This window comes from Lontra canadensis, unplaced genomic scaffold (assembly GCF_010015895.1).
Source record: "Lontra canadensis isolate GAN:19392208 unplaced genomic scaffold, GSC_riverotter_1.0 scaffold28, whole genome shotgun sequence".
NCBI lineage: Eukaryota > Metazoa > Chordata > Mammalia > Carnivora > Mustelidae > Lontra > Lontra canadensis.
The window spans coordinates 1,315,154-1,342,902 of record NW_022631022.1 but is presented as its reverse complement, the minus strand read 5'-3'; the positions used below and the strand labels follow the sequence as shown (position 1 = coordinate 1,342,902).

Here is a 27,749-nt window from a genome sequence, read left to right as displayed (position 1 = left end):
CTGAGTAGTACTCCATGGTATACGTGGATCACCGTTTGTTTGGCTATTTACCCTTTAAGGGGATTTGGAGAGTTTCTAGTTTGGGGCTCTTATAAAGAACATTGCTGTACAATGTCCTGTATGGAAAGAAGTCTTCATTTCTCTGGGATAAATGTCCAAGAATTGTTGAGTTGTAGGATGAATACCTTTTCAGTTTTCAAAGAACTGCCAAACCATTTTCCAAAGTGGCCATACCATTCCTACCACAAATGCATGTGTGATTCATGTCTAGCAAAGTTATGTCTCATTAAAGGTTATAGAGATTTACTCCCTAAGAGTTTTATAGTTTTAACTCAGATTTAGGTCCCTGATTAACTCTGAGTTAATTTTTATGTGTTGGGTGGGACAGTAATTTTAGGGAACACAAAAACATTTTAAATCTTTGAAATCAGAAGAAAAAATAAGTATACTCTGCTTGGATTGCATTAGTCTTTACACTAATGTATAAAGACTACATTTATACAAATGTAAATGTAGTTTTAAAAAATATAATTAGGTATATATTTAATATATTTATATATTTATGGAAGAAGGGGTCTCTGAGGTTCTTTCTGACACCAAATATGTGAAGTCTTTCCACACCAATTCTCCAATGCCAACCAAGTATTCAACAATTCAGTTTTGACACCGACTCTGGGGATAAGCTCAGACCCCACAGGTTAACCCCACAGGTTGAGGGCTCAGTCCCACAAGACTGCCCCTACTTCAGAACCAGTTGCCAGTCCCGTGTGCCACTTGTACTGCTGACTTGCTTTGTGGGTTCCTATAATTCCTGCTCAGTTTTGATAATTCATTAGAGTGGACTAACAAAACTAAGGAAAACACTTTACTTATGTTTACCAGTTTATTATAAAGGAAATAACTCAGGAACAGCCAAATGGAAGAGATGCATGGGGTAATGCATGAAGGTGGGGATGCAGAGCTTCCCTGCCCTTCCTGGGCACCGACCTTCCAATACTTCCATAGGTTTACTAGCCCTTATCTAATCATGTATTTAGTCTTCATGTTTAGTCTTACCAATGACCAGCTCCCATCCTGAAACTCCTGAGGAGCCACACTCTCTTACCTCATTAGTACAAGCTCAGTTATGGTGGAAAGGGGCTCATCATGAATAACAAAAAACAATCCTATCCTCTGGAAATTTTAAAGGTTTTAGGAACTCTGTGCCAGAAACCAGAGATGAAGTCAAATTTTATTTTTTAATTATACCATAGTCCCTATAATGCAAAAGTGTGTAGGGCAATGAAAGTCATAATGTGGTCCTCTCAGTTGAGTAGCCTTTCTAACAGTCCATTTGTGAAATTATGGCATCTTGGAATCGGGTGATGGTAGTGGCCGGCCAGTGACATGGACAGGCTTGAGAGATGTTTTAGAGGCGGAGTCAGCTGATTGGCTGATGGATTGGATGTGAGAGGTGAATGAAAGAGAGGGACCAAGGATGATTTTCAGATTTTTGGTTTGAACAGCTGGCTGAATGATGGTGCCATCCATGGAGAATAGTGGGAAAGGAACAGGGCTGGGGGTAAAATCAAGGCACTACTTGACATAAAGCTTGAGATGTCTAGAAGTCATGAAACAGAGATATTAAGTAGACAGTTGGATTTGTGAACCTGAATTTTGGTGGGGAGGTCTGGGCTAAACAGACATTTGAATGTCAAAGAGTTGGATAAATTCACCTGGGGACTGTAAAACAGAGAAGACAAGAGGGTGAGGACTGAGCCCTGGAGGACTATAACATTAAAGATTGAGCCAAAGAAGAGAAATCAGCAGATGATTTTGACAAAGAGGCTCAGTAAAGGAATAGGAAAATCAGGATAGGGAAATGTTGAAGGAAGTTCAGGGGGAAAAGTGTTTCAAGAGAAGGGAGTCTTGTCAACTGTTTACAGTTCTCCCCAGAGGTCATTTTAGGTAATAGAGAATTGACAATTCGTTTTGGAAGCATGGAGATCATTAATAATCTTGATAGGCGATCCTGGTGAGAGAAGTCAAGGCTGGATAAGAGGAGGCTGAGAAGGGAATGTGATGTGAGGAAGAGAAAACAATCATTGTAGAGAGATCTTGAAAAACCCGAGAATTTATGCAGTGGAGAGAGAGAAATAGAGCGGTGCTGGAGGAGATTTTGGAATCAAGGTAGGTTTGTTTTAGATGGGAGGAATTTCAGTATGTTTATATGCTGATAGGAGTAATCTAATAGGGGAAAAGTAATGATGCTGGAGGGTGAGGTGATTGTAGGAGTAAAGTTCTTAGGAATGTGGGAGGGAAAGGAATCCAGGTCACTGGTAGAGGAACTGGCCTTCATAGGCACAGGGACACTTCATTCATAGTAACTCAAATGTTACTATGTCTGTAGGAATAGTTTTGATGGTGAGAAGATAAGGGAGTTCATATCTGTTATCTTTTAACTTTTTCTATGACGAATGAAGCAAAACTGAGAGCAAAAAGTGTGGCTTGGGGAGGAGGTATAGGAGGCTTTCAGTAGAGAGGAAAGGTGTGAAATAATTCTTTCATCACATCTACTTAAATGTCAATTTATTGGAGAAAGCCCTCCAGGTATTAAGTACATCTCCTTCCAACCGCTATTCTCCCACAGGACCCTTTGCCCTCTTCTGGTACTCACCACCATTTGTAACTGTATCTTTATTGGTTCACTTGTCTGTTCCTCGGTTAGAGAAATATGGGCGGGCAGAACTATGGGATTTCCCGACGTACGCATAAAGAAACAGGACTGGTATATAATCACTAAATAATTACTTGTTGAACAAAGAGTTAATGAATTAACCTCTTCAGAATTTTGTCTTGGGTCATCCCTATTAAGTGTTTGGGCAAGTCACTTTTCCTCTCTGAGCTTTCATTTCTGACTATACACATACCACGGGAATTGTAATCTCTTCTCTGCCCACCTCACAGCGCTGTCATAAGGAGAATCTGAGCTAATAAATCCGGAAATGCTCCATCAAGTGATCCTCAAATGTAACGGATTGTTATTTTTAGTCCACGCGCAGCCTCGCAGGTAGCAGGTGCTGAAAAGGACTCGCTGATTGGGGGAGGGGGCCATTATAGTTTCTGTGACCGTAGGCATCAAAGCTTTGCAGAAGGGTTCCGCAGGCCGCGGAGAGGCGGGGCTTAGGCCCGCAGCCCACTAGCTCCGGCCTTTCCCTGGAGGCTCTAGCCCAGCGAGGATGGGGGGTGGGGAAGTCGAGGGGGGAGTAACTGTCAAACCTCCCCGCTTGGCGCCATTATTTAAATGGTACGTGCCGGTCTCGCTGCTGTACGTGCCCGGGGCGGGGCTCCGAGCGCCGGGAGAGGGGAGGAGGCCGGGGGCGGGTCGGGGAGGTGGAGGAGCGAGAGGGGACGGACTAGGGCGGGGCCAGGCTGGCCAGAGGGGCGGGTCTAGCGGCGGCCCCCGGCGAGGTTCAGTGCGCTTGCGCTGACAGACGCAAGATGGCGGACAGTGCGGAACTAAAGGTAAAGCGCAGCTCGAATTCACTTCTAATATTCGGCCGCGGAGACGGCGCCGCTGGTGCTGGGGGGGATGGGTCCGGCCCTGGGGGGCCGCTCGGGCCTGACTCCACCCGGGCCTGGAGTTGTAGGGAGGAGCGGCGAGCCCGGCCCTAGCTGAGGGGGCCCGGCAGCGGCGGGCCGCGGGCCCCGGGTGCCTCGGGGGCGCTGACGGGTCGTCCCCGGCGTGTTATTGTTGTGGGCGCCTCTGGCGGGGGTGGCGGGGGAAGAGATCGGGAGTCTGGAGGTAGGGGCCTAGGCTGCCCTCTGGGCTCGGCTTCTTTACCTTCCACCAGCCTCCCCGCCCCCCCCATAGGGAACGGGGGCTGGGGCAGGGTGTTCGTGTAGGGGGGATTGGGAAAGCTCCCCGCCGCCGCTTCCTCTTCCTCCTTTGCAGTCCCGGGCTGCTGTCAGGAGCTCTCCTCAGACCCCCGGGAACTTGGCTCCGGCCGCCCCGCCCCTCCGTGGCTCCCTGCCGCCCCCGCCCCAGACTCGGCTCTCCCCGGCTGCCCGCCTGTCAGGAGGCGCCCGGGGTGCCCCGCTTGTGGGCAGCGCAATCCTGGGGCTGTGGGGCGGGGATGTGGGGAGAAGCTCCGGTAAAGTTTAGTGAGCCCCTGGCCGACGTTGGGGTTCGGCTGAGGGGTAGCGGGGGAGTCTGCCTGGGCGGGACGTTACTTTCTCTCTGATCCTGGGCAACCGGAGTAGGGGGAGAACCCCCCTCGAAGGGTGTGTATTTGGAAGCAGTGGTGGGTGGTGGGAAACAGCTACCTCTCCCTTCTTTTCCTTCTCTTCCGTTGCCTGGTGTGGAGGGTGAGAGGAGCCTTTGGGGGTCTCTGCACACACCATGATGGCGATGCTATAGCTGATGGAGGTGAATGGTTCGTGTTTATATCCCCCCGTTGCCTTTTGTTTGTAGGGACATCTTGCTGGCCATGTTGATTTGAACGAAATTCTCCCCTCATCCTACTTCAACCCCCAATAAATAGAACGTTCCTCCGTTCCTCTCAACTGTACCGATTACTCACGCCTCGCGAAATTGGATGAAAGGGTGCCCCCTTTTCCCCGCTTTTTCTCCCACCCCAATCTTCTTTACCTGATGATGGCTTCTTTACCGAAGCAGATATACCACTACACAAGCTGTTGGGGGAGGGGGGTGGAACCCTTATGATTGGATTGTGACAAATGGGGCTCCGCTTGAATAATTTTGGTTTAGTAGCAGGCAGTTTTAACTAACGCGTATTATTTCGAGGCTCTGAACGCGATATTCCCCTCTCTGTGGCTTCCTGTGTGTGAACCAAGCAGCTGGTTATATCTTGACCCAGAGAACTGACATCTCTGTCAGAACGGCGATTGGGATATACAGTTGTAAATCTTTGGAGAGAGTCCTCTGTCTCTATTTAATAAAAATTATTTTTTAAAAATTTCTCCGTTATACTGAAATGACAGCTTCTAGAACAGGCACACACTGGGTTTGTTTCTGGAGTTTTTCTGTGGAAAGCTTCGCTGAAAGATCGGTTTCCTCAATAATTTTGCAATATTAACATTCCAAAATTTGTATATTAAGGCGCTGGCTTTGAATGTCATTCTTTTAAAATTTACTTCTAATTACAAATTAATTGAACAGAGTGCAGATTTGTAATGGTTTCGTTTTTTTCCAGTTTCAAACTGTTGACTGAAATGAAAAAGCCTTAGCAATTTAAATATTTTGAGGTCATTAACTCTTGAAATAAAAAGTATGCAACTTTAAGATAGATGTTTTCAATAGTTTCACTCTTAAGATGTAGTCACAATGTTGCTGTGATCTCCGCCTTCTAATATTTATTTTGTTTGGAATCCTTTTGAATGATAGCTAATCAGTTCTGTTATACATGGGCCTCAGAGTAAAGCTGAAAAGCTTGTGCTGGGTATATTGTCACTCTTGATGCTGTCTAAAGAAACTGGTATGGAAAGCACATGCTGGGAGATTTCCTCCTTTGTTCTTTCTCATTTTAAGAAAGTGCCTTTGGGGATAGATCAGATCCCTGGTGTGAGTCTTGTTAGGTAAAGTTTCTCTTTACAAAAATGAGCCTGTATCAGATAAATGCTAAACACTTGGGGGAAACATTATTTTTCTAAAAATGATCTCCCTTTTTGCTTTCTCAAAAATCTACTTGAGTTTTTTTTGGTGGAAAAACTACTCTTGTGTTTCTGTAGTATAATTTTTTCAAATTATAATAACTGTTTTGACCTACAGGTTGGCATTGTGTGTGCCCAATACTTTTAGAAGCTGTGATAAATTGCTTAGCTGTTGATAGCTGTGTTAAAAATTTTAGTGCTTGATCGTAGTTAGATTTGCTATTTTTTTTTTGTTTTGTTTTGTTTTGTTTTGAAGGGGGTAGATGATCTTAGGAATGCCTACCATAGTTATTTGAGAATGTGTGTATATAAATTTCTGTGCAGTAAGCTTTGGAAGACACTTCTTTTGGAAATCATATTTTCTGATGGTTTTTCTTTTTTGTTTTGGAAGTAAATAGCATTTATTCTTAATAAGATAGGAGAAGTCAATAAAATTTAAGAAAAAACCCAGAGATTTCAGCTTTAAGTGAAAATACAGTACTACAATGGATTGCCAACTGTAAGGCTTTGAAAAAATAGTGACTTTTTTGTTACCGTGATTCACAGCTCACATATCATCTTGCTGTAGATTGTATTCATAATTATTTTCCTCATGGCCCATTTTAGTGAGTCCTTTCAAATCTATAATCTACAAAGATCCGTTGGGGAAAATGGATAGATCTGTATCTCCTGTAGGAATAGTGCAAGCTGCAACACTTGAAGATACTGCCAATAAAAATTAGATTGTGAGTCATACATATCAAAAAGAATTCTCTGTGCACATTTGTTTATGAAAGGTTTAATTTTTCATTAGGGGAATACCCATAAATGACATCTGTAAGAGTGTAAAGAGTGAGTATTTTATTATCTTTAGGAACTTAAAAAGCAGGAGGATGTGATGGCGGGATGATCTTGGAAGTTAATAATCTGACAGCTTCATGTAGTTCCTCTTAAAGTACCTTTTTTTTTTTTTTTGAAGATTATTTATTTTAGAGAGAGTGAGAGAGAGCGAGAACACAAGAGCGTGCATGCTTCAGGGAGAGTTGAGGGAGAGGAAGAAAATCTCAAGCAGACTTCCTGCTGAGCCAGGGGTGGGGTGGGGTGACTCTAGGGCCTGATCTCAAAACCCTAAGAGGAGCTGAGCAGAAATCAGGAGTTGGATGCTTAACCAACTGAGCCACCTATGCACCCCAAAGGACTTTTTTTTATTACAAGTTTTTTGCATTAACTCTCAAATCAAGTTATATGGCCATTTTAACTCATGGGAGGAACAGTGGGGAGGAAGAAGTTCTTCATTTTAGTGGAATAACATAATGGGATTCAATGGGAAGAGAAGCCATACTTTTGACACTATGCTTTTAAAAATATCTATAAGCATGTCAGGAAATTGTTGTCATATTCTGCCTCTTTATTTTCAAGAAATAGCCATTTAATTTTGATCTTTGTGGTGTGATTTTAGAAGGAAATAGACCGGACAGTTTATTCATGAATTTGATTTGATTCTCTCTAATTTGGTTTGGTGTCAAGTGCCACATTTTGTTAGCTTTTGTTTTAAGTCACCATTTTTATGAACAGTATTTAAAAACAATTTACAAAACACTTCAGTTTTTAAGTATTTCATACAGTTGTTTTTAAATACTGCTTTTTCATCTACAGTTTTCTTCTGGGTCGTTGTATTGTCTTTCTCTTCAGAGTCTCTTACAACGGCTGTGAGTTGCAGTAGTGCTTAGTGGTGAGCCCATAGCTGATTAATCTCAGGTTTCTTTTGGTGAACTATATCAACATGCTGCTCCAGGGTACTTGCTGAGGCTTTTTGAGTTCAGTGTAATTTGTACCCTTTCTTGGTGGTAAGTAGGGATAAGAAAATAAAATGGCTCATGGTTGTAGTGGGAACTGGGAAGAAGTATCTTGAGTTTCTGCAAAACTGGGTGTTTGTGATAAGATGAAGCCTTTAAAAACAAAACCCCAGGGTCATTACTTTATAGAATTGATTGTAGTGCTCTCTGAAGTATTGTGCTCTGGCATTAAGCACCTTTTTCTTTTTTTCATGTTTGAATGAATAATATTTTTTATAGTATGTTGTACTTCATGATGTTGCCATTTATAATGTATCCCATTATCTCATCTGATCTTTCCAACAGTTCTTTGAGGTAGGAAGGCAGGTCTTATCTCTTTTATTGGTGAAGCGAGCCCAGAAAGAGTAAGTGACTAGCCCAGGGTCATACAAATAAAAGTGGCAGGGACTTGAACCTACCTAGGTCTTGTGATTTCAAACCCTGTACTATATAGGCTGCTGTAAAGGTCCCATGTCTGTCCTGGAGCCCTCTAGGATGCCTTGCTCACGAAGAATTCTAGTTATGTTGTTGCTAATACTTTCCCTCTTGCTCTATGCCAGGATATTTTTGGATATTCCTTGGGCTTTTTGTAAGGGAGATTTTGGAGTTTGTTAGTTTGAATCATAGATGTTAATTCTTGCAAATGTCATTTTGCCAAAATTTCAGGGAATACTGAAAAATAAGCAGAAAAATAAACACGTGTAATCCCAGCACTTAGAAATATCATGGTTAACATCTGGGGATCTATCCATTTAGACTTTCTCTCTGTGAACATATGTGTATGTATATTCATCACAAAAAGAGATCGCACTTTTCTTTATGTGTAATCTGCTATTTTCATGGCTATCTTTCCAGGTAAGTAAATCTAGGTCTGTGTGATCATTTGAAAGGTAACATTGTATTTTTATTCAGCTGGTCCCTTATCATTGGACACTTAGATAGTTCCACTTTTTTTGCTCTTTTAAACAATGTCTTGACAAACAGCCTGATATAAAGATTTGCAAATGTTTTATTCTAACAAAAATATATTGATGTGACAGACCTTTTTCTGTGCTTTAGGGAGCAGTGCTAATGCTATTTTGATTAGATGAAGTTTTGTGAGTGAAATAAGTAGTTCTTGATTTGTTCATTGTCTATACCTTTGTTTCTGTTTCTATAAACCTATCAGATAAGATTATTAAATGATGGCAGAGTATATTCTATAAAAATACAAGTAAACATTTGGTAAAGTATAAAATAGAGCATGAAACAGCATTTATAATTTATTTTAAGTATGTTTGACACAGAAATCAAATATTGGAAGTTAATATGCCTTGTTTAGATGCCCATGTGTTTTTAACTGACATTTTAAGAAAAGCAGTGCTGACCATTAATATAGGTAAAGTAGAAATGAGAATTTGCCTTATTCATATTTTTTTCTCAAAATTAAGTGTTGGGGTGCTTGTGTGGCTCAGTGGGTTGAGCCTCTGCCTTTGGCTCAGCTGGGGTTGTGACCTCAGGGTCCTGGGATTGAGCCCCGCACTGGGCTCTCTGCTCGGCGGAGAGCCTGCTGCCCCCTCACCCCCTCTTGCCTACTTGTGATCTCTCTCTCTCTCCCCCTCTGTCAAGTAAATAAATAAAATCTTTAAAACAAAACAACAAAAAAACCCTAAGTGTTGCCAAAGTATTAGTTTGGTAGGTAACATTGTTTTTAGGAGGTTGTTACAGGAAAGAGGTTATAGAGGCAATGAAAATATTTTTCTATTTTAAGAAGAAGCCTTATTGGGTTAAATCAGCTAATAAATGCATATGTGAACCTTTATGGGTTAAGTCAATAAATGGATAGGTCAGTTGAGTTAATATATATTTTTTAGAATATTTAATTTATTTATTTGATAGAGATATCATAAGTGGGTAGAGAGGCAGGCAGAGAGAGAGGGGGAAGCAGGCTCCCTGCTGATCAGAGAGCCTGATGCGGGTCTTGATCCTAAGACCCTGAGACCATGACCTGAGCTGAAGGCAGAGGCTTAACCCACTGAGCCACCCAGGTGCCTAGTTGAGTTAATATTTGTGCAACATCTGGAAAGTACTGCACTGTAGAAGAAATAGTTGATGAGATTAAGGGCATATAAGTGCTCAAACTCTAAATTTAATGTCAAATTTAGTCCTCATGTAAACTTGAATTTATGTAACAAGTTTTAGTATTAGGATTTTTAAAAAGAGGTGATAAATTTTAAGTATGTAATTGTATTTTATTATCAATTTTGTAATTGCTATGCACTTTTTGCTTCTCTTACTACAAAATGTTTGTAATTATACTTCCCCCTTCCATGTTAAAAACTGTGGCACTCCCATTGCTTTTGATTCCTTCTACTTTTGGTTTAAGTGGTATCACATGAAATGGTAGCCCCCACCCGAACTCCTCCCTTCAGAATTAACTGGTAAAACTTCCTTCTTTGTAATGAATTTCTAAAACTCAGTAAAATGAAGAAACTACCTCTTTTTCCTTTTCTGTTTCACATTAGATCAAACAAAATAAATATAAACCCTTTGAACATTAACTAGTAACTTTGAAATATCAGTAACTCTCCAGAGATTGTTGCAAATGTTCCTATTTTTTAAAACTTCATCTCCTTCTACCTTTCCTGCTATTCTTCTTGCTTTCAATTAACCCCTTTGGTTGCCAGGCTAATTTTCCCAAAACATTTCTTTTCATCCTGTCACTCCAATGGCTTTCCATCGATAACAGGATAAAGTCTTAGCTCTCAGGTATCCAGGATTTTCTGTAGTCTGATCCCAGTCCATTTTTTGTGTGTTTTGTCTTCACTCTATGGCAAAAGTCCTTAACTTAACGCCAGAACTGTTAGTTCGCTTCTGTTTGTTGACTGGTGGTGTGCTTTGTATACCACTTCATTTCCCCCCATTCCTACCCTGGGGACATAGTAGGTGCCTAAGGTACATTTGTGAAATGAACAAATTATGTTCAAAATTTGTTTCTGTTAGTAAGGGGGCTGATGCACATGTTTGTATGACAGTCTAAATTGCAAATGTTCACATCTTCATTTTTTTTTTTTAATGGCTGCTTTGTAGATAAACTCGAATAACATTAAATCTAGAATAATTTATGGGATACCTTGGTGGCTCAGTCGGTTAAACATTTACCTTCAGCTGAGGTTCGTGGTCCCAGGGTGCTGGGATCAAGTCCCACATCTAGCTCCCTGCTTCCTGGGGAATCCTGCTTCTCCCTCTGCCTGCTGCTCTCCCTGCCTGTGTACTCTTGCCCTCTTCCTCTCTCTCTCTCTCTTTCTCTCTGACAAATAGTCTTTTTCAAAAAGAAACTTAAAAATCTAGAATAATTTATGAAATATTTTTAGGTTTGTCTTTTATTTTAAATTAAATAAATTTAAGTGATTACATTTCTATTGTAGTGATGTGGCAGTGAGTAGAGTACAGTTTTAAAGACCTTCATCTTCAACCCTCCCCTCCCTGAGAGGCAGTCACTTTGGTCTCTTATTGGTTTTTGGGGGGTGGGGAGTGTAAAAGCTTTATTGAGATATAATTCACATACCATATAGTTCATCTATTTAAGGTACACAATTAGCTGGTTTTTAATACATTTACAAAGTTGTGCAGCCATCAACATAATTAATTTTAGAATATTTTCCTTACTCCCCAAAGAAATCCTGTATCTTTCAGCTATCACTCCCACTGCCCACAACTCATTTCACCCTGAGGCAGCTGCTAATCTGCTTTTGTTCTCTGTAGATTTGACTGTTTTGGACATTTCATACATGTGAAATGTCTTCTCTCTCTGACCTACTCATTTTTCTTTGGGTGGGCATTTATCTGTGCCTGTATAATTTTTTTTTAATTTATTGTATGTGTATATCTAGATTCAGATATGACTGGGCACACAGAAGGAACTCAGTATTACTAAATGATGTACATGCACATAAATATATTTTCTAAAAACATAAATGGGATCATACTATACCTAATATCCTTTGACTTGCGTTTTTCACTTAATATATATTGAAGATCTTTCCATGTTATATCCCCAAATGAGATAATCTCATTCTTTTTTAACAGTGTACATATTTTGTATGTATATTTACGGAGGTTTACCTCTTGAGTTTATCAATGTGTATGTCTAAAAGTTCTTGTTTTGGTAGTTTTGTTACACTGTTGCTTTTTAAAAAACAGTTGCCACATTTAATATAACGGCTATGGTATTAGCATTGAAGTGTCCCTGAAAAATAGAAATAAAAACTAAAACAGGTAAAGGTTGTTTGGCTTGAGGAGAAATAGAATGTAGGCTCTTTATGGGATTCTGGCAGTGCGCAACCAAAGCAGTTCATTTTGTATTTGGGTTTCTGAATGTGAGCAAGCCTGTTTTTAGCTTCATGGCATAGTGCTTAAAATAGAATTTAACATGCTATCTTGTGCTTTATGGTGAATTTTAAGACTTTTTCTTGCAGTCGTGTAGGTCTAATCTTAAAAAAAGATCCGAAAGATTTCAGGATAAACATTTTTCTTTTACATTAAAATCATCATTCTGGTCTCTAGGGTTCTGTAAGTTACCCAAGAAGGGGAATGTAGAGGCGCCTAGCTGATGGTAGGTATTTGGCAGTAGTTTGTGACTTAGGAGGTATCTGTCACATTCCGTCATTCATAATTTTTGAGTTCCAGCTCTGAGGTATCAAGCTATCAGTAATTTGGGTATATCTCTGTGTATATGTGTGTATTTAAACATTTTTGTTATAATGGGATATCTATTAAAAAATTACCTTTAAAAAATTTTTTAGGAGTTTATTTATTCATTTGACATACAGAGATCACAAGTAGGCAGAGAGGCAGGCAGAAAGAGAGAGAGGAAGGGAAGCAGGCTCCCTGTCGAGCAGAGAGCCCGATGTGGGGGCTCGATCCCAGACCCTGGGATCATGACCTGAGCTGAAAGCAGAGACTTTAACCCACTGAGCCACCCAGGCACCCCCCCCAAATTATCTTTTTTTAATCATACAAGTAGTGCATCAGCTATTACAGTGGTTCTCAAAGTCCATTTTCCAGGCCTTCGGTGGTTCTCTAGGCTTTTTCTGGGGGTTGTCCAAGTCTAAAACTGTTAATAGTAGTAAGGCATTATTTATTATATTGGTGTTTGCAAAATCAGTGGTGGGTGAAATTGCTGGTGCCTTAACATGAATTAAGGCAGTGGCACTAAACTGTAGTAGTTTAGTACATCACCATACATTTAGAATTAAAAAATAAATGCCAGATATCCTTAGTATCCTTAATTAAGCAAAAAAAGTATTAATTTGATTATGTCTCGATCTTTGAGTCCATTTGGAAATATATTTTATGTGATGTAATGGGAAGTACCTATAAAAATATTTTTACTGAGTTCCAAATCCAGCGGTTAACTCAAAGAAAAGATCTTGTGTAGTTGTTTGAGTTATGGGCTGAACTAGCTACTTTTTTAATGGAATACCATTTTTACTTGAAAGAATGACGGACAAAGTATGGTTATACAGATTTGGATATTCAGGACATTTTCTGTACGAGAAAAACAGCTGACAATATTTGTTGTTGATGATAAAATTTAAGCTTTCAGGCAAAATGGAATTTTGGAATACTTGTATTTGCCACTGTGAGTTTGACAGTTTCCCAATACTTATTTTTGTTTTGTTTTTTTAGAGATTTTACTTATTTGTCAGAGAGTGAGGGAGAGCACACAAGCAGGGGGAGTGGCAGGCAGAGGGAGAATCAGGCTCCTTGCTAAGCAAGGAGCCTGATGTGGGATTCGATCCCAGGAGTCTGGGATCATGACTTAAGCCAAAGGCAGACGCTTAACTGACTGAGCCACTGAGGTGTCCCTTACCAATACTTTTTTTTTTTTTTTAATATTTTATTTATTTATTTGACACACAGAGATCACAAGTAGGCAGAGAGGCAGGCGGGGGCTGGGGGGGGGAGGGAAGCAGGCTCCCTGCTGAGCAGAGAGCCTGATGTGGGGCTCAATCCCAGGACCCTGGGATCATGACCTGAGCTGAAGGCAGAGGCTTTAACCTACTGAGCCACCAAGGCACCCCCCCCTTCCCAATACTTTTTGATAAGGTCATTGGTGGTTCTAATAAATGCGATAAATCGCAAGTGTTAACATTTGGAAGAACTGCATAACTCAGTGAAGCAATACTTTGTAAATGCGTGGTATTGAAAATCATGCATGGGTAAAAAGATGCATTGGAAATAGAAGATAGACCAATGGATTTCAGTAAATCAGAGTAAGAAGTGTTTACTTGATAGGGTTTTAGATTCCATATTGCAACAGCCTTTAAGAAACTGCAGCTTGTTTTGGTGAAAGGTTGAGTTTTGGTGAAGGATCAGAGAATATCCACAGTTATCTGAGAAGCCTATTGAAATACTGTCTTTTTCCAAGTACATACCTGCATGAGGCTGAATTTTCTTCCTGTACTTCACTCAGAACAACCTCATGGAGCAGATTAAATGCAAAAGCAGATATGAGAATCAGGCCGTCTTTATTAAGTAAGACATTAAAGCAATTTGCAAAAATGTGAAACAGTGACAATCTTCTTGATAATATATTTTTTGTCTTGGAATGTAGTAGTTAAAATTAATATGTGATTTATGTTAACAGATAATGACTTATTTTTAAATGATGATAAATCTTTAAAAAATTCTGTTTTAGTTTCGAATACAGTAAATATGGGTAGTTTTTTTTTTTTAAAGTCTTATTTTTTAAAAAGGAGGGAGAGAGGAGGGGGGCAAAAGGGCAGAGGGAGAGGGAGAGAATCTCAAGTAGACTCCCTGCCGAGTACGGAGCCCTACACAGGGCTCAATCTCACGACCCTAAGATTGCTCCCTGAGCAGAAACCAAGAGTTGGATGCTTAACTGACTCAGCCACCCAGGTGCCCCAATATCGATAGATTTAATCAACAAAGTTTTTTGGGTTCTCCATTTTCTAGACTGTAAAAGAGTCCAGGGAACAAAAACTTTGAGAACCTGAACACTGTTTATATAAGATTTACAGTACAGGAGTCTATAGCTTAAAATCAGACTATCCTTTTCACCTTCTTACCCATGGCATTTAAAAAATATATATTTAAAAGAAAAATTAGTTTGCTTATAGATAATAGTGATCCCATTTACAAGGCAGTTTGCAAGCAGAAACTGTTTAATTGTATCTTGCATCTCTGTGGCAAAATACTAATGGTTTGCGTTGCATCGCATGACTCTACTCTCAAATGCTTTAAATCAGTAGTGGTATGGGGATTGTACAACTTTTTACTTTCTCAAGGTTATGTCTCAACCCTTGATTGGCTTTTTTCTGTAGTAGGGAATAGAAATAGCTTGAATAAATGAAAAATCCATACAGATATCCCCTAACCTACTTTAGCCAATAATTTCCTCTTTTCATCAGATCTTACTAGTTCTTGCGAAATATCTAAAATGATTGGTTTACATTGGACCCATTTTGTTTTCTTCCTTTCCTGTGGGATTGAAGTGGAACCTAGAGATTATAAAACTCTAAATGCTTTTCTAGTTTCTTTTTACCTTTCCTTAGAGTTGTATTTGAAAAGCTTTAGCTTCTGTATTCCTCAAGCATCTTTCACCAGGGTGTCAAGGTAATAGAAAACAAAGATTTTTGTGCAAAAGTTATTCTAATCTGTGGTTTCAATATAAAGTAACATCTTAAAGGTGAAAGTTTTCTTTTAAGTATGGTATTTCATGTGTAATTGAATCCTTCAGGGTTGCCATTGTTTTTCACTTCTAAATTTAAATAGTAATCCCAGGAATAGTGCAATTACTAATAAGAATGAGGAACAGTAAAAGTTAATAACCCTTAATTCCAGACTGTTTTTAAAAAGTTACTTCTTGGTATATGTGGCAAATATGTTAAAAACTTTTTCTGGGGTGTCTGTCTCAGTTGGAGCTTGTGCCTCTTGATCTCGGGGTTGTGAGTTCAAGCCCCACATTGGGAGTGGAGCCTACTTTAAAAAAAAAAAAAGTATTTCCACGTGGCAACCCTGCTATGCCCAATGGAAAGGATATTAGATAAGATTCACTTGTAATTAGCAGCATTATTTGCGTATAAAAATGTGCTGTAACTCTTGAATAGTTTGGTTGAGTAGGTTCAACTTTGCTACTTATGGGTTGGCTAATAATTGTTTAGAACATACTTTCTTTCCTTTTTTTTTTTTTTTTTTTTAAGATTTTATTTATTGTTTGACAGAGGGAGAGAGAGCGCAAGTATGTAGAACGGCAGGCAAAGGGAGAGGGAGAAGCAGGCTCTCTGCTGAGCAGGGAGCCTGATGTGGGGCTTGATCCTAGGACCCTGGGATCATGACCTGAGCCAAAGGCAGCCAGCCGCCCAACCAACGGAGCCACCCGGCACCCCTAGAACGTATTTTCTTGTAGATAAACTGTCCTGCATTATTTCTGGAATCTGCTGATCTTAACTGATCTAATCAATTCTATTGAGTGTGGGGAGTGATAACTGAACATTTTGTTTTGCGTACAGTTTCCAGTTTTATCTGTAGCTTTAGTAAAAGTGACCCAGTTTTTGATGTTGAAATGTCTTGTCATGCTAACTGCATAATCCATTTGAAAGAATGAGGTGATGTTTGTGTTTATGTGGTGGGGTGGTGGTGCTGAGGATGTGAATGGTCTTAGAATTCAAGGGGTATGTCTTCTATTGAACGTAATTCTGCAGGTAAAGTTAATCAGGGGAAAAGTGATATTGATGTGAAGTGCAAATATAGTTAGACTCAAGCTTTTATTGATTAGCTGTGGGGTTAGGTTATTTGATTGAAGAAGTAATGCCTTATGAATATAAAAATAATTTTTTTCACTTAAAAATTGCTTCATCCATTAATGCTTTCCCTTTTATAATTTTTTAAAAATATTTTATTTATTTATTTGATAGAGATTACAAGTAGAGAGGCAGGCAGAGAGAGAGGAGGAAGCAGGTTCCCCACTGAGCAGAGAGCCCGATGTGGGGCTCTTGAATAGTTTGGATGAGTAGGTTCAACTTTGCTACTTATGGGTTGGCTAATAATTGTTTAGAACATACTTTCTTTCCTTTCCCTGAGACCATGACCTGAGCCGAAGGCAGAGGCTTTAACCCACTGAGCCACCCAGGTGTCCCCCTTTTATAATCTTAACATGGCTCATTAAAAACTTGGGGTTGATGAGAACTTATTTTACTTTCTATATAGTTAGGTCTTCTCATACAGTCATGTATTTATTCACTTAATATTTGAGTGTATGCCATGTGTCTGGTATTGTGCTAATTAGCAAAATACAGGGATAATTAGAACAATTCCTGTTGGGAAGGAATTCAGTCTGGTGGAGAGATAGGTACATACTATCTTGCATTATAATTATCTGTTTAAAACCAGTAATAAAGCCATGCATGGTTGATGTGTACATTTTACTTGCCTATGAATATTTATATTTCTGGATTATTATATTTAAGATTGTTTTCTCTCAACTTTCACATAAGAATTAACTAGATTGGTAGGAAAAAGAATTATCGTAACTTAATTCTTGAAAAACTTACTGTAGTCTTTTTTTGATATTTTTGTATCCCTCCTGTCCAAATGCCTGCCCCCTGGCCACTTCCTTCCTGCCTGACCCATGGTTTTAAAAGGATCCTTCATTTTTAGGTTAGTATTTTGCCAAGCCTAATTAACCAAAATCTGTTAGGAGCAAAGGACTTTAAGTAAAGTTAAGTAAATACTTAAAGTCCTTTTATTTTTTTTTAAGGTTGAACTTTAATAATGATCTTACTGAAAGTTAGTTTACTGTTAGAGTTTTGAGATAATCTTAGGTTTTCAGAAAATTTTCTTCAAGGTCTAGTTTTTTCTCTTGAATGAAACTAGACAGTTTGAAGTATGGTAGAATTTGAGCAGTTAGACATTTTCTCTTGTATATACTTGTCTTTTGTAACATAAAGATGAGTTTTGCATTGTACATGGTACAGAGTGCCATTTCATACTTGAACCTTTACATGTGACCCGTCTGGAGGTTTGAGGATCTTTATTCCTGGTGTGCTCAGACCTCCTGATGAAATGCCTTCGTATGGGTATCTTTCAGTCATTGTGCTAAGGTACTTGATGGCACAGTCTGGAGACACATGTCCTTCATTTCTAGGAAATTGTCTTGTATTAATCCTTTAGTAATATTCTCCCTTTCATTTTTTGTTTTCTGTTGTTAGAGGACTGGACCTGTGCCTTTCCTTTCCTTTCCTTTTTTTTTTTTTAATTAATTTATTTTTTAAGAGCCCAGCATGGCACCTGGACTCATGAGCCTGAGATCAAGATCTGAGCTAAAATCACGAGTCAGATGCTTGACTGACAGAGCCAGCTAGGCACCCTTGCCTTTTTTTTTTTTTTTTTTTTTAAACCAGTTGATTATTGTCTTTTGCTCTTTGTGCTTATGACTTAACTTTTCCTTTTTTCTTCTTCCACTGTTATTTTGTTTCTTTTTAGGGAATATGGTAGGTATTTGTGTATGATCGTTGGTGGACATTGTAAACACTGTGAAGTTCATAATATGAACTGTATTAATATATGATAACCATTCTTAAATAGTTGCCAATGTTGAATGAAGATTTATATTTAGTGATAGTAGAAATTGTGTTCTTTCCTGAGAGAAAGCTAGTTGCTTTAAGAAAATGTATATACAGGGTACCTGGGTGGCTCAGTGGGCTAAAGCCTCTGCCTTCAGCTCAGGTCATGGTCTCAGGGTCCTGGGATCGAGTTCTGCATGAGGCTCTCTGCTCAGCGGGGAGCCTGCTTCCTCTTCTCTCTCTGCCTGTCTCTCTGCCTACTTGTGATCTCTCTCTCTGTCAAATAAATAAATAAAATCTTTAAAGAAAATTACAAAAAAGAAAATGTATATACAAAATAATATGTATAACTTTGAGGAATGTATAACTTGTAGGAGATGAACAAAACATCCAACTTAATAGAGTATTCCAAAACTTTGAGGCTTTTTTTGGCACCCTCATCCTATTCCTCTCTAGTTCCTTTTATGTAATTTGTATTAATAAGTTGCTTTTAAAGTCAAAACTGATGATGAAATATTAGTTATGTATATTATTTACTTGTAAGGTTGTTTTTAAGCTGTTGCTTCTAATTAAACCATCTAATTATATATCATAGTCTTATAAATTTCCTAGATTTGATACAGCTTTCTTTGAAGAGGAAGATTCCATAGGTGGAGGTGGAGAGGAAAGTTTTAGAGACCTCATTTTGAAAACATGCATAACTGTGGTAAATATATATGCCTATAGAATCTAGCAATTATGTCTGTTGATTTTTGGGGAAGACAAAGGGACTTAAGTAATTACCACAGTGATCGACACTTGGTTAAGTTTTTGAAAAGTGCTTAGATTTATATGTGTTCATCCTGTAACCCATGAGGAAGTTTAATTGAAGTGGTGAGAAAAGTCTAGCTTTTTGTGGAAGCATAAGCCATTAAAGTTTGTGTTATACTTAATATTTTTTTTCATTATTTTGTTTGATATATTTTAAAAAAAGTTTCATGTAAAGTATAATTATTTCTTTACTGGGCTATATACATTCTGTGCTAAACCTCGGAAACAAATAAGCACTCTCCCCTTTTCTTCCCTTAACCTGTTTCAAGTTTGGCCTTTCATATCTCAGTTGGTTAAAGCAAGGATCTCATTCCATCAGTAAAAATGAGAGCTGGTTTACATGTCCGATAACTGGGTTAGATGCTCAGTCATTACTTGGAAGTGAAATAGATTTCGGTCTTGGCCCTTGTGAAACTTATATTCTAGTATTCCAGTTAAGTACATAAAAAATACCTTGGTTCTAAAAAAAAAAAAAAATACCTTGATTCTCCTGCAACTTTCTATATATGAATTTTTATAAAGAACACATTTTTGTAATTAGCAAAAAATGCTATTTTTAAATTTTGGAGGGTTTTTTTTTTTAAGTTTATTTATTTATTTTAGAGAGAGAGAAAGAAAGAGAGTGCGTGAGTGCACAAGCATTGGGTGGGGGAGCAGTAGAGGGAGAGAAGCAAACTCTTTGGAGCAGGATGTGGGTCCCCTCCCAGGACCCTGAGATCCTGGCCTGAGCCCAAACCAAAAGTCTGAGGCTCAACCAACTGAGCCACCCAGGCACCTCTGGACCTTTTTTTTCTTTTAATAACAGATAATAATTTTGAATGCTTTGATATAAAAAGTTGAATAGTCATTTGCTTTATGTATGCTTATTAAAGGTAGTTTTTGGAGGGAAGAGATGTGGGAGGAGCAAGGAATAGATTAAAGTAATTATCATGGGAAGTTTGATTACTGGCTTACTGGAAAATTTAGTGGGATGCCTGTGTCCATTGAAATCGGCGATTATAGGGTGCCTGGGTGGCTCAGTGGGTTAAGCCTCTGCCTTCGGCTCAGGTCGTGGTCTCATGGTCTCAGGCTCCTGGGATTGAGCCTCCAGTCGGGCTCTCTGCTCAGCAGGGAATCTGCTTCCCCCTCTCTCTCTGCCTGCTTCTCTGCATACTTACTTGTGATCTCTCTCTGTCAAATAAATAAATAAAAAATCTTAAAAAAAATCGACGATTATAGATGTATAATAACATCTGTTTGCCTGTGTGCATACATTCTCCTGCCTGCCTGTGTTGTAAAGTTGGAACCAGTTGAATGTGCCAGGCAGAGGTGGGGAAGGGAATTTTGCAGAGGAAAGTTTAATGATGGGCCATGGAATGTGTCTAAGCTGGATATAAGGGGGCAGATGGATAGTGGTAGATATTTATGATGTCGAATTATTGCAGTGGAGGTATGTAAGCAAGAATAGGAGGTGGTAGTTGGAGGATTCAGTGTTTGAATTAGTGATTTTGGAAGTAGTGTGGGTTTAGAAAGGTCCACGGTGTGGCTACGGGAGTGAGTGGCTGAGGGTGGAGAGTAACGATAAAAAGTTAAGAAATAGAGCCAAGGGTATTGGGGTGGAGTGTGAATAGCTGAGGCAGCTGATAAAACCTTCAGCGAATGACAGGGGTATTGTTCTAGAGCTGCACTATCCAATATGGTAGCCAGTAGTCATATGTGGCTGTTGGGTGTTTGAAGTGTGTGGCTGGTCCGAATTGAGGCATACTGGAAGTGCAAATATGTAATGGATTTTGAGGATGTAGTGTGAGAAGGGGATGAACATATCTCATTAATAATTTTTGTATTGATTACATGTTGGAATGATAATATTTTGGATATATTGGGTTAGGTAAAATATATTATTGATTTTACCTGTTTCTTTTACTTTTTAAAAGTACAGTTAGAGGGCGCCTGGGTGGCTCAGTTAAGCGCCTGCATTCAGCTCAGGTCATGATCTCAGGGTCCTGGGATTGAGCCTTGCATCGTGCTCCCTGCCCCGCAAGGAGTCTGCTTCTCCCTCTCTCTGCTCATGCTGTTTCTTTCTCTCTCTCTCAAATAATAAATAAAAACTTAAAGAAAATAAAAGTATAGTTAGTAGAAAATTTAAAATTACATGTGTAGCTTGAATTTGGAGCTTATATTATTTTCTTTTGGGCAGTGATTTTCTAGAAATAATATGACCAGTAAGTAGTATGAGATTAGAAGGGAAGACATCTGTAGGGGTCTTTGTGGAACCCAGTATAAGAATCCTTTGGGAGAGGGAGTGGATTTTCCTTGGTTCTCTGATGCTTTCTCTTCAGCTGTTTTTTGTGCTTAAGAGTTGCGGTCTGTTCAGCCTCTCCACACCTACCTCTGCTCCCTGTGCCCCAGACCTGACCTCAAGAAGTTTGCCTCTTTCATGTGGAGGAGAGAAATGTCTAGAACATCTACAGTGGAAAGCAACATAAAGGAGTAACCATATGAATAGTTAACAAAGTATTCGTAAGGGGAAGAGGTCACTTCTGGTTAAGCGTATTTCAAATTGGGCCTTAAAGGAGACCTTTTGATAGTTGATCATAGCAAGGTTATTTCAAGCAGAGGGAACAACAGGAACAAAGGTAATGTGGGGAAAAAAACTTGGAGGTGTATTTTATGGAACACCCAGTGGATTCATGTGGAGATATACATAGGACAGTAATGCAAATTCTGGGAAGTTAGAGATAGATTGTTATCAGAACTTTTCCCATTGAAATTCTGATTCTGAAACTGTAGTAAGTTCTATAAAGGAAAGGGACAGAGTAAGTACATTTAACAAGGAGACCTGATCTGGTTTGGGTACTGAAGGAAGGCTTCTCTGTTTCCTGAATCTTCTGAACTACAAAATCCCTCCACATACAAGTCTTGTCATATCTTTCTTAATGTTAGTTTTTCTTTTCTTCCCAACCACCACTCTTATTATTTCATTCTCATAGTATCATTTTGGTGTTAATCAACAATCTCTAAATTGGTCTCCTATTTTAATTTCCCTTTTCAGTTCACTTACTCTTCAATTACATTGATTTTTTGATTATACACACACACACACACACGCACACATACACACATATAAAAACTTTTTGTTTTGTGTAGGATTAAGAACAAAATTCTTTAACTTAGCCATCCAGACTAATCTGTTGTTTGGATACCAGTAACATACTGACTGGGCATTGGGCAGAATTATATAATGTTTTTATTTTAGGGAGGTAATGTGTATATTTCTAATAAGTTCACACTACCAGTATGATTCATATAATTAAGACAGATGTCAGACCATCATTACTCACATTTATTTATTGACAACAAGAAAGACACAGTCTGTATAGACAGCTTATAGTTTGATAGAGAATAGACCAGTAAACAGGACTTCTCTACATACAGCATAAGGCTCTCTGTATTGGGTTAATCTGTGGAGCATGTAGGAGGGTAAATTTACTAATGTTGAGGGTGGACTGAAGAAAGTATCCCAAAGGTGATGACATCTAATTTGACACCTGAATGAGTTGAAGTTAGCTAGAAAAAGGTTGGGATGAGAGAGGGAGAAGAATGACTTGCTGAAAAAACAGCATGACTATACAAGTCCCAGATGATAGGGAGCTGGTTAAGGGGGTTAGTGGAGTGGCTGAGACTGGATCGTGAAGTATATTTTAGGCCATGCTAGGATGTTTGGCCTCAGTTGAGTGCAGTGGATGATCATTGCAGGGTTTAAGCATGAGAATGACATGATCAGACTTAAATTTTAGAAAGATCACTAGTGTGGAGAATGACTCGGAGGGGATAATATCGGAGATTGGTAGAACAGAGATAGCAGTAGTCTGAGTTAAAGTGGTAAATAGGGTTCTTCGGGGGGACAGCATCCAAAAGTGGTCCAGCGTTTGACATTCCACTGCAAGCTGTCCTACAATATAGCCTCTAACAAAACTAGGCCGTCCTGAACCCCTGGTCATAGAATTGTTAACCCTTCTAGAACCAAAATTTGCATTAGTGTATGCCCAGTCGACTTAGAGACCTAAAGTCCTTTTAAGGTTGTCTAAAACAGAAAAACAAGGGTGCCTGGGTGGCTCAGTCGGTTAAGCCTCTGCCTTTGGCTCAGGGCATGCAAGCCCTGCATTGGGCTCTCTGCTGAGCAGGGGGCTTGCTTCTCCCTTTCCCTCTGCCTACTTGTGATCCGCCCCTCCTCCCCCCATCAAATAAATAAAATCTTAAAAAAAAAAAAACTGTCAGCAGGGGCTTTGGTGGGTCTGTGTGTACAAAGTGTGTTTGCAACACAATCAAGCATGCTTTCCTTATGGGGGAGCAGAAAATTGTTGTGGAAGTGTTGAAAATGCAAGCACAGAGTCAGAAAGCCAGATTAAAAAACAAAAAACACAAAGATTTTTTGAGCAATAAAAAAATCCAGAGGCAAAAGCAACAAAAAAATAAAGTGGTAATAGTGACTTAGATATTCTAAGGTGGTAGGATTGGTATGACTTGGTAAAAAGACAGAGGTGAAGGAGAAGGTGGTGGGGAAGTTTCTGGCTTGGACAACTGGTGAGGTGGATGGAAGGTTTGAGAAATTTGATGTTTTAGGTTTGGGCATGTTGAGTACATGTGGGACATAGAAGTGAATTTGGGAGTTAACAACTTAGAGATGGCATTTTGAAGTCCCGAGATGGATGAGGTCATACAGAAAGACTGGTCTGAGTGAAAATAGGGTCAGGAATAGAGAGGAATTCTCATAGTTAAGACCTGGAAAATTTTTTAAAAATATCTTTTAAAACTTTAAACATCTTTTACGGACTGCTTTAATGTTTTTAAGATAGTGCCTTTCCTTACAATTTTATATAATGGACTCTTTAAAATCTTACAATTATACTGTCTAAATCTGTTTGGTTTGTGAGTTCAGTTAGCAAGAATTTATTAGTCCAGAGTATTTTGAAAATACATGTAAGATTGCTAGCGGAGAATTCTTCATGAAGTTTGGGAAAATGGTTTGAGATTAATCATCATCTACATAACATTTTAACTGCATGCAGTAACATGGCCATGTTAATTTAACATTTGGTAAAGGTAGCACATGTTTTATAACTCATATTTAGTTTTGGAGTATTAACTCTGTGGCTAGATAATTTATCGTCCATACTGGGGCACTTTTAAGAGTGGAAGGGGGAAGCTTTTAATAATTCTGCTGGAACAATAAGCATAAAATGGAACTCCTAGACAACTTGAATATCCTGTGATTTGTTCTAGATTTCTTTTGTGAAGTGCTAAGAAATGAGATGTTAATAGATTAAACAACAGTAGTAAGGAAGGTTTTGTGGCTAAGTAAATTTGCAAAACGTTAAATGCAGCATTAACATTTCTGTTGGACTTCTTGGGACCTTTAATGTGTTCAGATATGACTTAAGAAAGGAGGGCATGGTGGGGAATTATAGAATCTTGAATTTCTTGAACTTATTTTGCCATAAAACTCTATTTCTCTGAATACCCATTAACACTATGAACTTAGTTTGGAAAATGCTGATTTAGAGTATCCTTTTGTTTAAATTAAAGCTCTTTAAAGTGAAGCCCAGTCAGATTGCATCAAAGTTATGTTTTATTTTGGGATTTTGATTGGTGATGTCTAGGCAACTCACTTTGTCAAAAATAAGTAAATTTTGGGGTGCCTCAGTTGGTTAAGTGTCCGACTCTTGATTTCACCTCTGTTCATGACTCAGGGTCGTGAGGTTGAGTCCCATGTCAGACACTGGGCGTGGAACCTGCTTAAGCTTCTCTTTGTGTCCCCCTTCTCCACTCAAACCTTGGGTAAATTGTCACTGTAAGACCTGAACAGCATTTTCCTGCAGCCTATTTTTTCTTGTTAATATTTCTCTGTAGTTTTTGAGAAATCATTTTCAGGGCTTTTATTTTTTTACTTTTTCTAAAACTGTTTGTTTAAGTAATCTCTACACCCACCATGGGGCTTGAACTCATGACCCCAAGATCAAGAGCCACATGTTCTGCCTGAGCCAGCCAGGCATCCCATTCTCAAGGCTTTTTTTTTTTTTATCCCCCAATGATTTTTTTTTTTTTTTTTTTTTAATTTGAGAGGGAGAGAAGGGGGGTCGCAGGGGCAGAGGGAGAGGGAAAAGTAGACTCCCTACTGAGCAGGAAGCCCTTTGTTGGCTAGATCCCAGGACCCTGGGATCATGACCTGAACCAAAGGTAGATGCTTAACCCTCAGAACAACCCCCCCCCACCACCAAAGGCTTTTAGAAAATTTGTGTACATCTTATCTAAGCTTATTTTTCTCTGAAAAGCAAGTGTATAAATCAGGATTGAAATACGATAGCTGATAGCTTTAATTATTTTTCTTGGGCATCCCAGATAGGGTATATTAAGATTAGGGAATATTAGGGAAAAATAGTCATCTGCATCCTGAGTAGTTGAGCAATGCTACATGTAATCTTAAACTTTATTGTTATCTGAAGAGGCATCTCTTACGATGTGCCACAAGTTCCTGTAGTCTTGACTCTGTTATATCCCAAGTTTTAAGGATGACCTGTATGAATATTTCTGATTTTGTAGGTGGCCTGGGAAGAATATGTTAGATGATAGAATCAAAGGAAGTTAGTTTGTCATCATCTCCTGGGCAGTTACCAAATGTCAGGTGCTATACCTAGCATAGGTGATAAGGAGTTAAGTCCTTGTCCTTGAAAAGCTCAAAGTCTAGGGGAGGACATAGATCAGAAAATAAGCAATTTATAATACCATATATGTGCTGCAGTAGAGGGTGGAGAGTGCACTTCTTCAGAGGGGTTTTGAAAGGCTGGAGTGATGAACTGGAAAAAAAAAAGTGAAGTTTAACAGAACCTAATATAAAGTTCTACTTTTAAATTAAAAAAAAATTTGTAAGGGGCACCTGGGTGGCTCAGTCAGTTAAGCGTCTGCCTTCACCTCAGGTCCTGATCCCAGGGTCCTGGGATCAAGCCCCACATCGGGCTCCCTGCTGGGGGGGGGGGGGAGCCTGCTTCTCTCTCCCTTAGCCTGCTGCTTCCCCTCCTTGAGCTCTCTCTCTCTCTGCCAAATAAATAAATAAAATCTTAAAAAAAATTTTGTAATAAAGCATGAAGAATTTTAACCTAAAAGCAGTTCATATAAAAAAATCAGTTAAAGGTTTTGGTTCACTTCAAGCTTAGTATGAGCAACTGTATGATGTGGATTCACCTCCCCCTCATTGCTGAAACAAAAACATAACACATACCACATCCTTCCCCTTGCACAGGTAAAACAAACCAATTAGCCCTAAATTGCAAATGCCTTATTTGGACTGTGTTCATAATAAGAGAGGTGGTAATACTGCAGTATTCAAGATTAGGCCACTATCCGGATTATTTCACTCACTCTGAGTACAGTGGACTGTTAAATGCTCCAGAGAACAGTGATCAGGATGGGAAGGGGTCTAGAAAACAAGCCTGTAGAAGGAAAAGAGACGTCTTAACACATCTAAAGAATAGAGAAAAATAGACAAAATTTTAGAACCATTGGGTTTGGATTCATAGAGCTTTTCAGTAAGGTAGGTCACTTTAAGATTAGATTGTGAAGTCTTAGAAGAGTTTTAGCAGAGGCTGGGAGACCATCAATTAAGGAGGTTACAGTAAAACTTAATATATTAGATGGAGTGTTGGACCAGAAGATTTCCAAAGTTTTATTTGATGTTGTGAATCTCCTATTTCCAGAAACCATCATTTTCCAGTTATATTTAATAGTATCTATCATTGTCAGTACTTTGGAGAATTGTCTGGACTTTGGCATCTGACTTTTGAGTTGGACCGCATTATTTCCGAGCTCTGTAACCTTGTGTGGGTTACGTCTGTTACTCGGAAATAGTTCCCTTGATAATTTCCCTCTAGGGCTTCACCTAATCTCTTTTCTGGGACTCAGACGGCTATGATTTAAAGACTTTCTGTTTAGTTATAGAATGTGTTTTTCCCCTTCACTTTTTGTTTTGTTCATACTTGTCTTTTCTTAACTTTCTCTCAGATAGAGTATACTGTTTCTTTCATAGCTTCTTGTCTTGTCTGAAACTTAAATTAGATAAGATGGTATCTCCCAATTGCACATGCAGTGTTTTGCTTGTTTTTGGTTGGGGGAGTTTGGAAGAGAATCCTCAATCTTTCATAATTCAATAGAATTAAAATTTCGTCAAGCCCTGCTTATTATATTTAAATGCTAAGTTTTATTTGAAAAGTGAATGGTAGTTGTTCTCATGATCATGTACGGTACTAATTGTGAAAAGAGGCATCTGTAGCTAGAATACTGCGTGTGATCGGCAGTTTTCTTTGCAGTATTTCTTGGTTCTGTCTCCTCTTCGTTGACCGTCGCATTCCCTGCTTCCCCTATATGTAGATAAATAATTCTTGTTGCCATATGTTTTTGCTAGAAATCTTAAATTTCTTAATATCTTTTGTTTCATTTGTCCTACAGGTAGCTACTTGGTTAGCCTTAAACACTATTTTTATCACATTTTCACTGCCTCAAAATATGCTTGTTTACTCTGTGTAGTCTAAATTCCTCATGACATTTAGTGCTCCCCTGTCCTAGTGTAACACATATTCTGCTCTGGCTGAGATTTGTGATAAGACACTTCTCTTGGTTAGTGTTTATGAGCTTAGGTCACATTGGAGCTCTATCTCCATCACTTAGTGTTTGACTTCAGGTTTTGCATCAGTTTTCTTATCCATGCAGTGGGAATAATAATGGTGTGTCTTTTGGGTAATCATGTGTCTTTTTGTGTAATCATGTTTACTATAATTGGTATATGGTTGGCATGTTGTAAACACGTAACTTATATTGGATTTATCATTATTTTTATTCTGTCAGCCCAGGTAAATGACAGTTAAGTTTTTTTTTT

General features: G+C 39.0%; 1 protein-coding gene and 1 pseudogene across 2 annotated transcripts in view; both read left to right on the top strand.

The window, feature by feature from the left end:
• Window positions 1–3,400: 3,400 nt before the first annotated feature.
• The window catches only part of PIAS1 (protein inhibitor of activated STAT 1), a 116,993-nt gene continuing 92,644 nt past the window's right edge, over window positions 3,401–27,749 (top strand). For both annotated transcript variants that reach the window (XM_032864611.1, XM_032864613.1), the window contains exon 1: window positions 3,401–3,504. In XM_032864611.1, coding sequence (XP_032720502.1) covers window positions 3,481–3,504 — 24 coding nt within the window. In that variant the 5' untranslated portion in view covers window positions 3,401–3,480. The remainder of the gene's footprint in view (window positions 3,505–27,749) is intronic.
• Window positions 12,948–23,628, top strand: LOC116872080 (annotated as a pseudogene).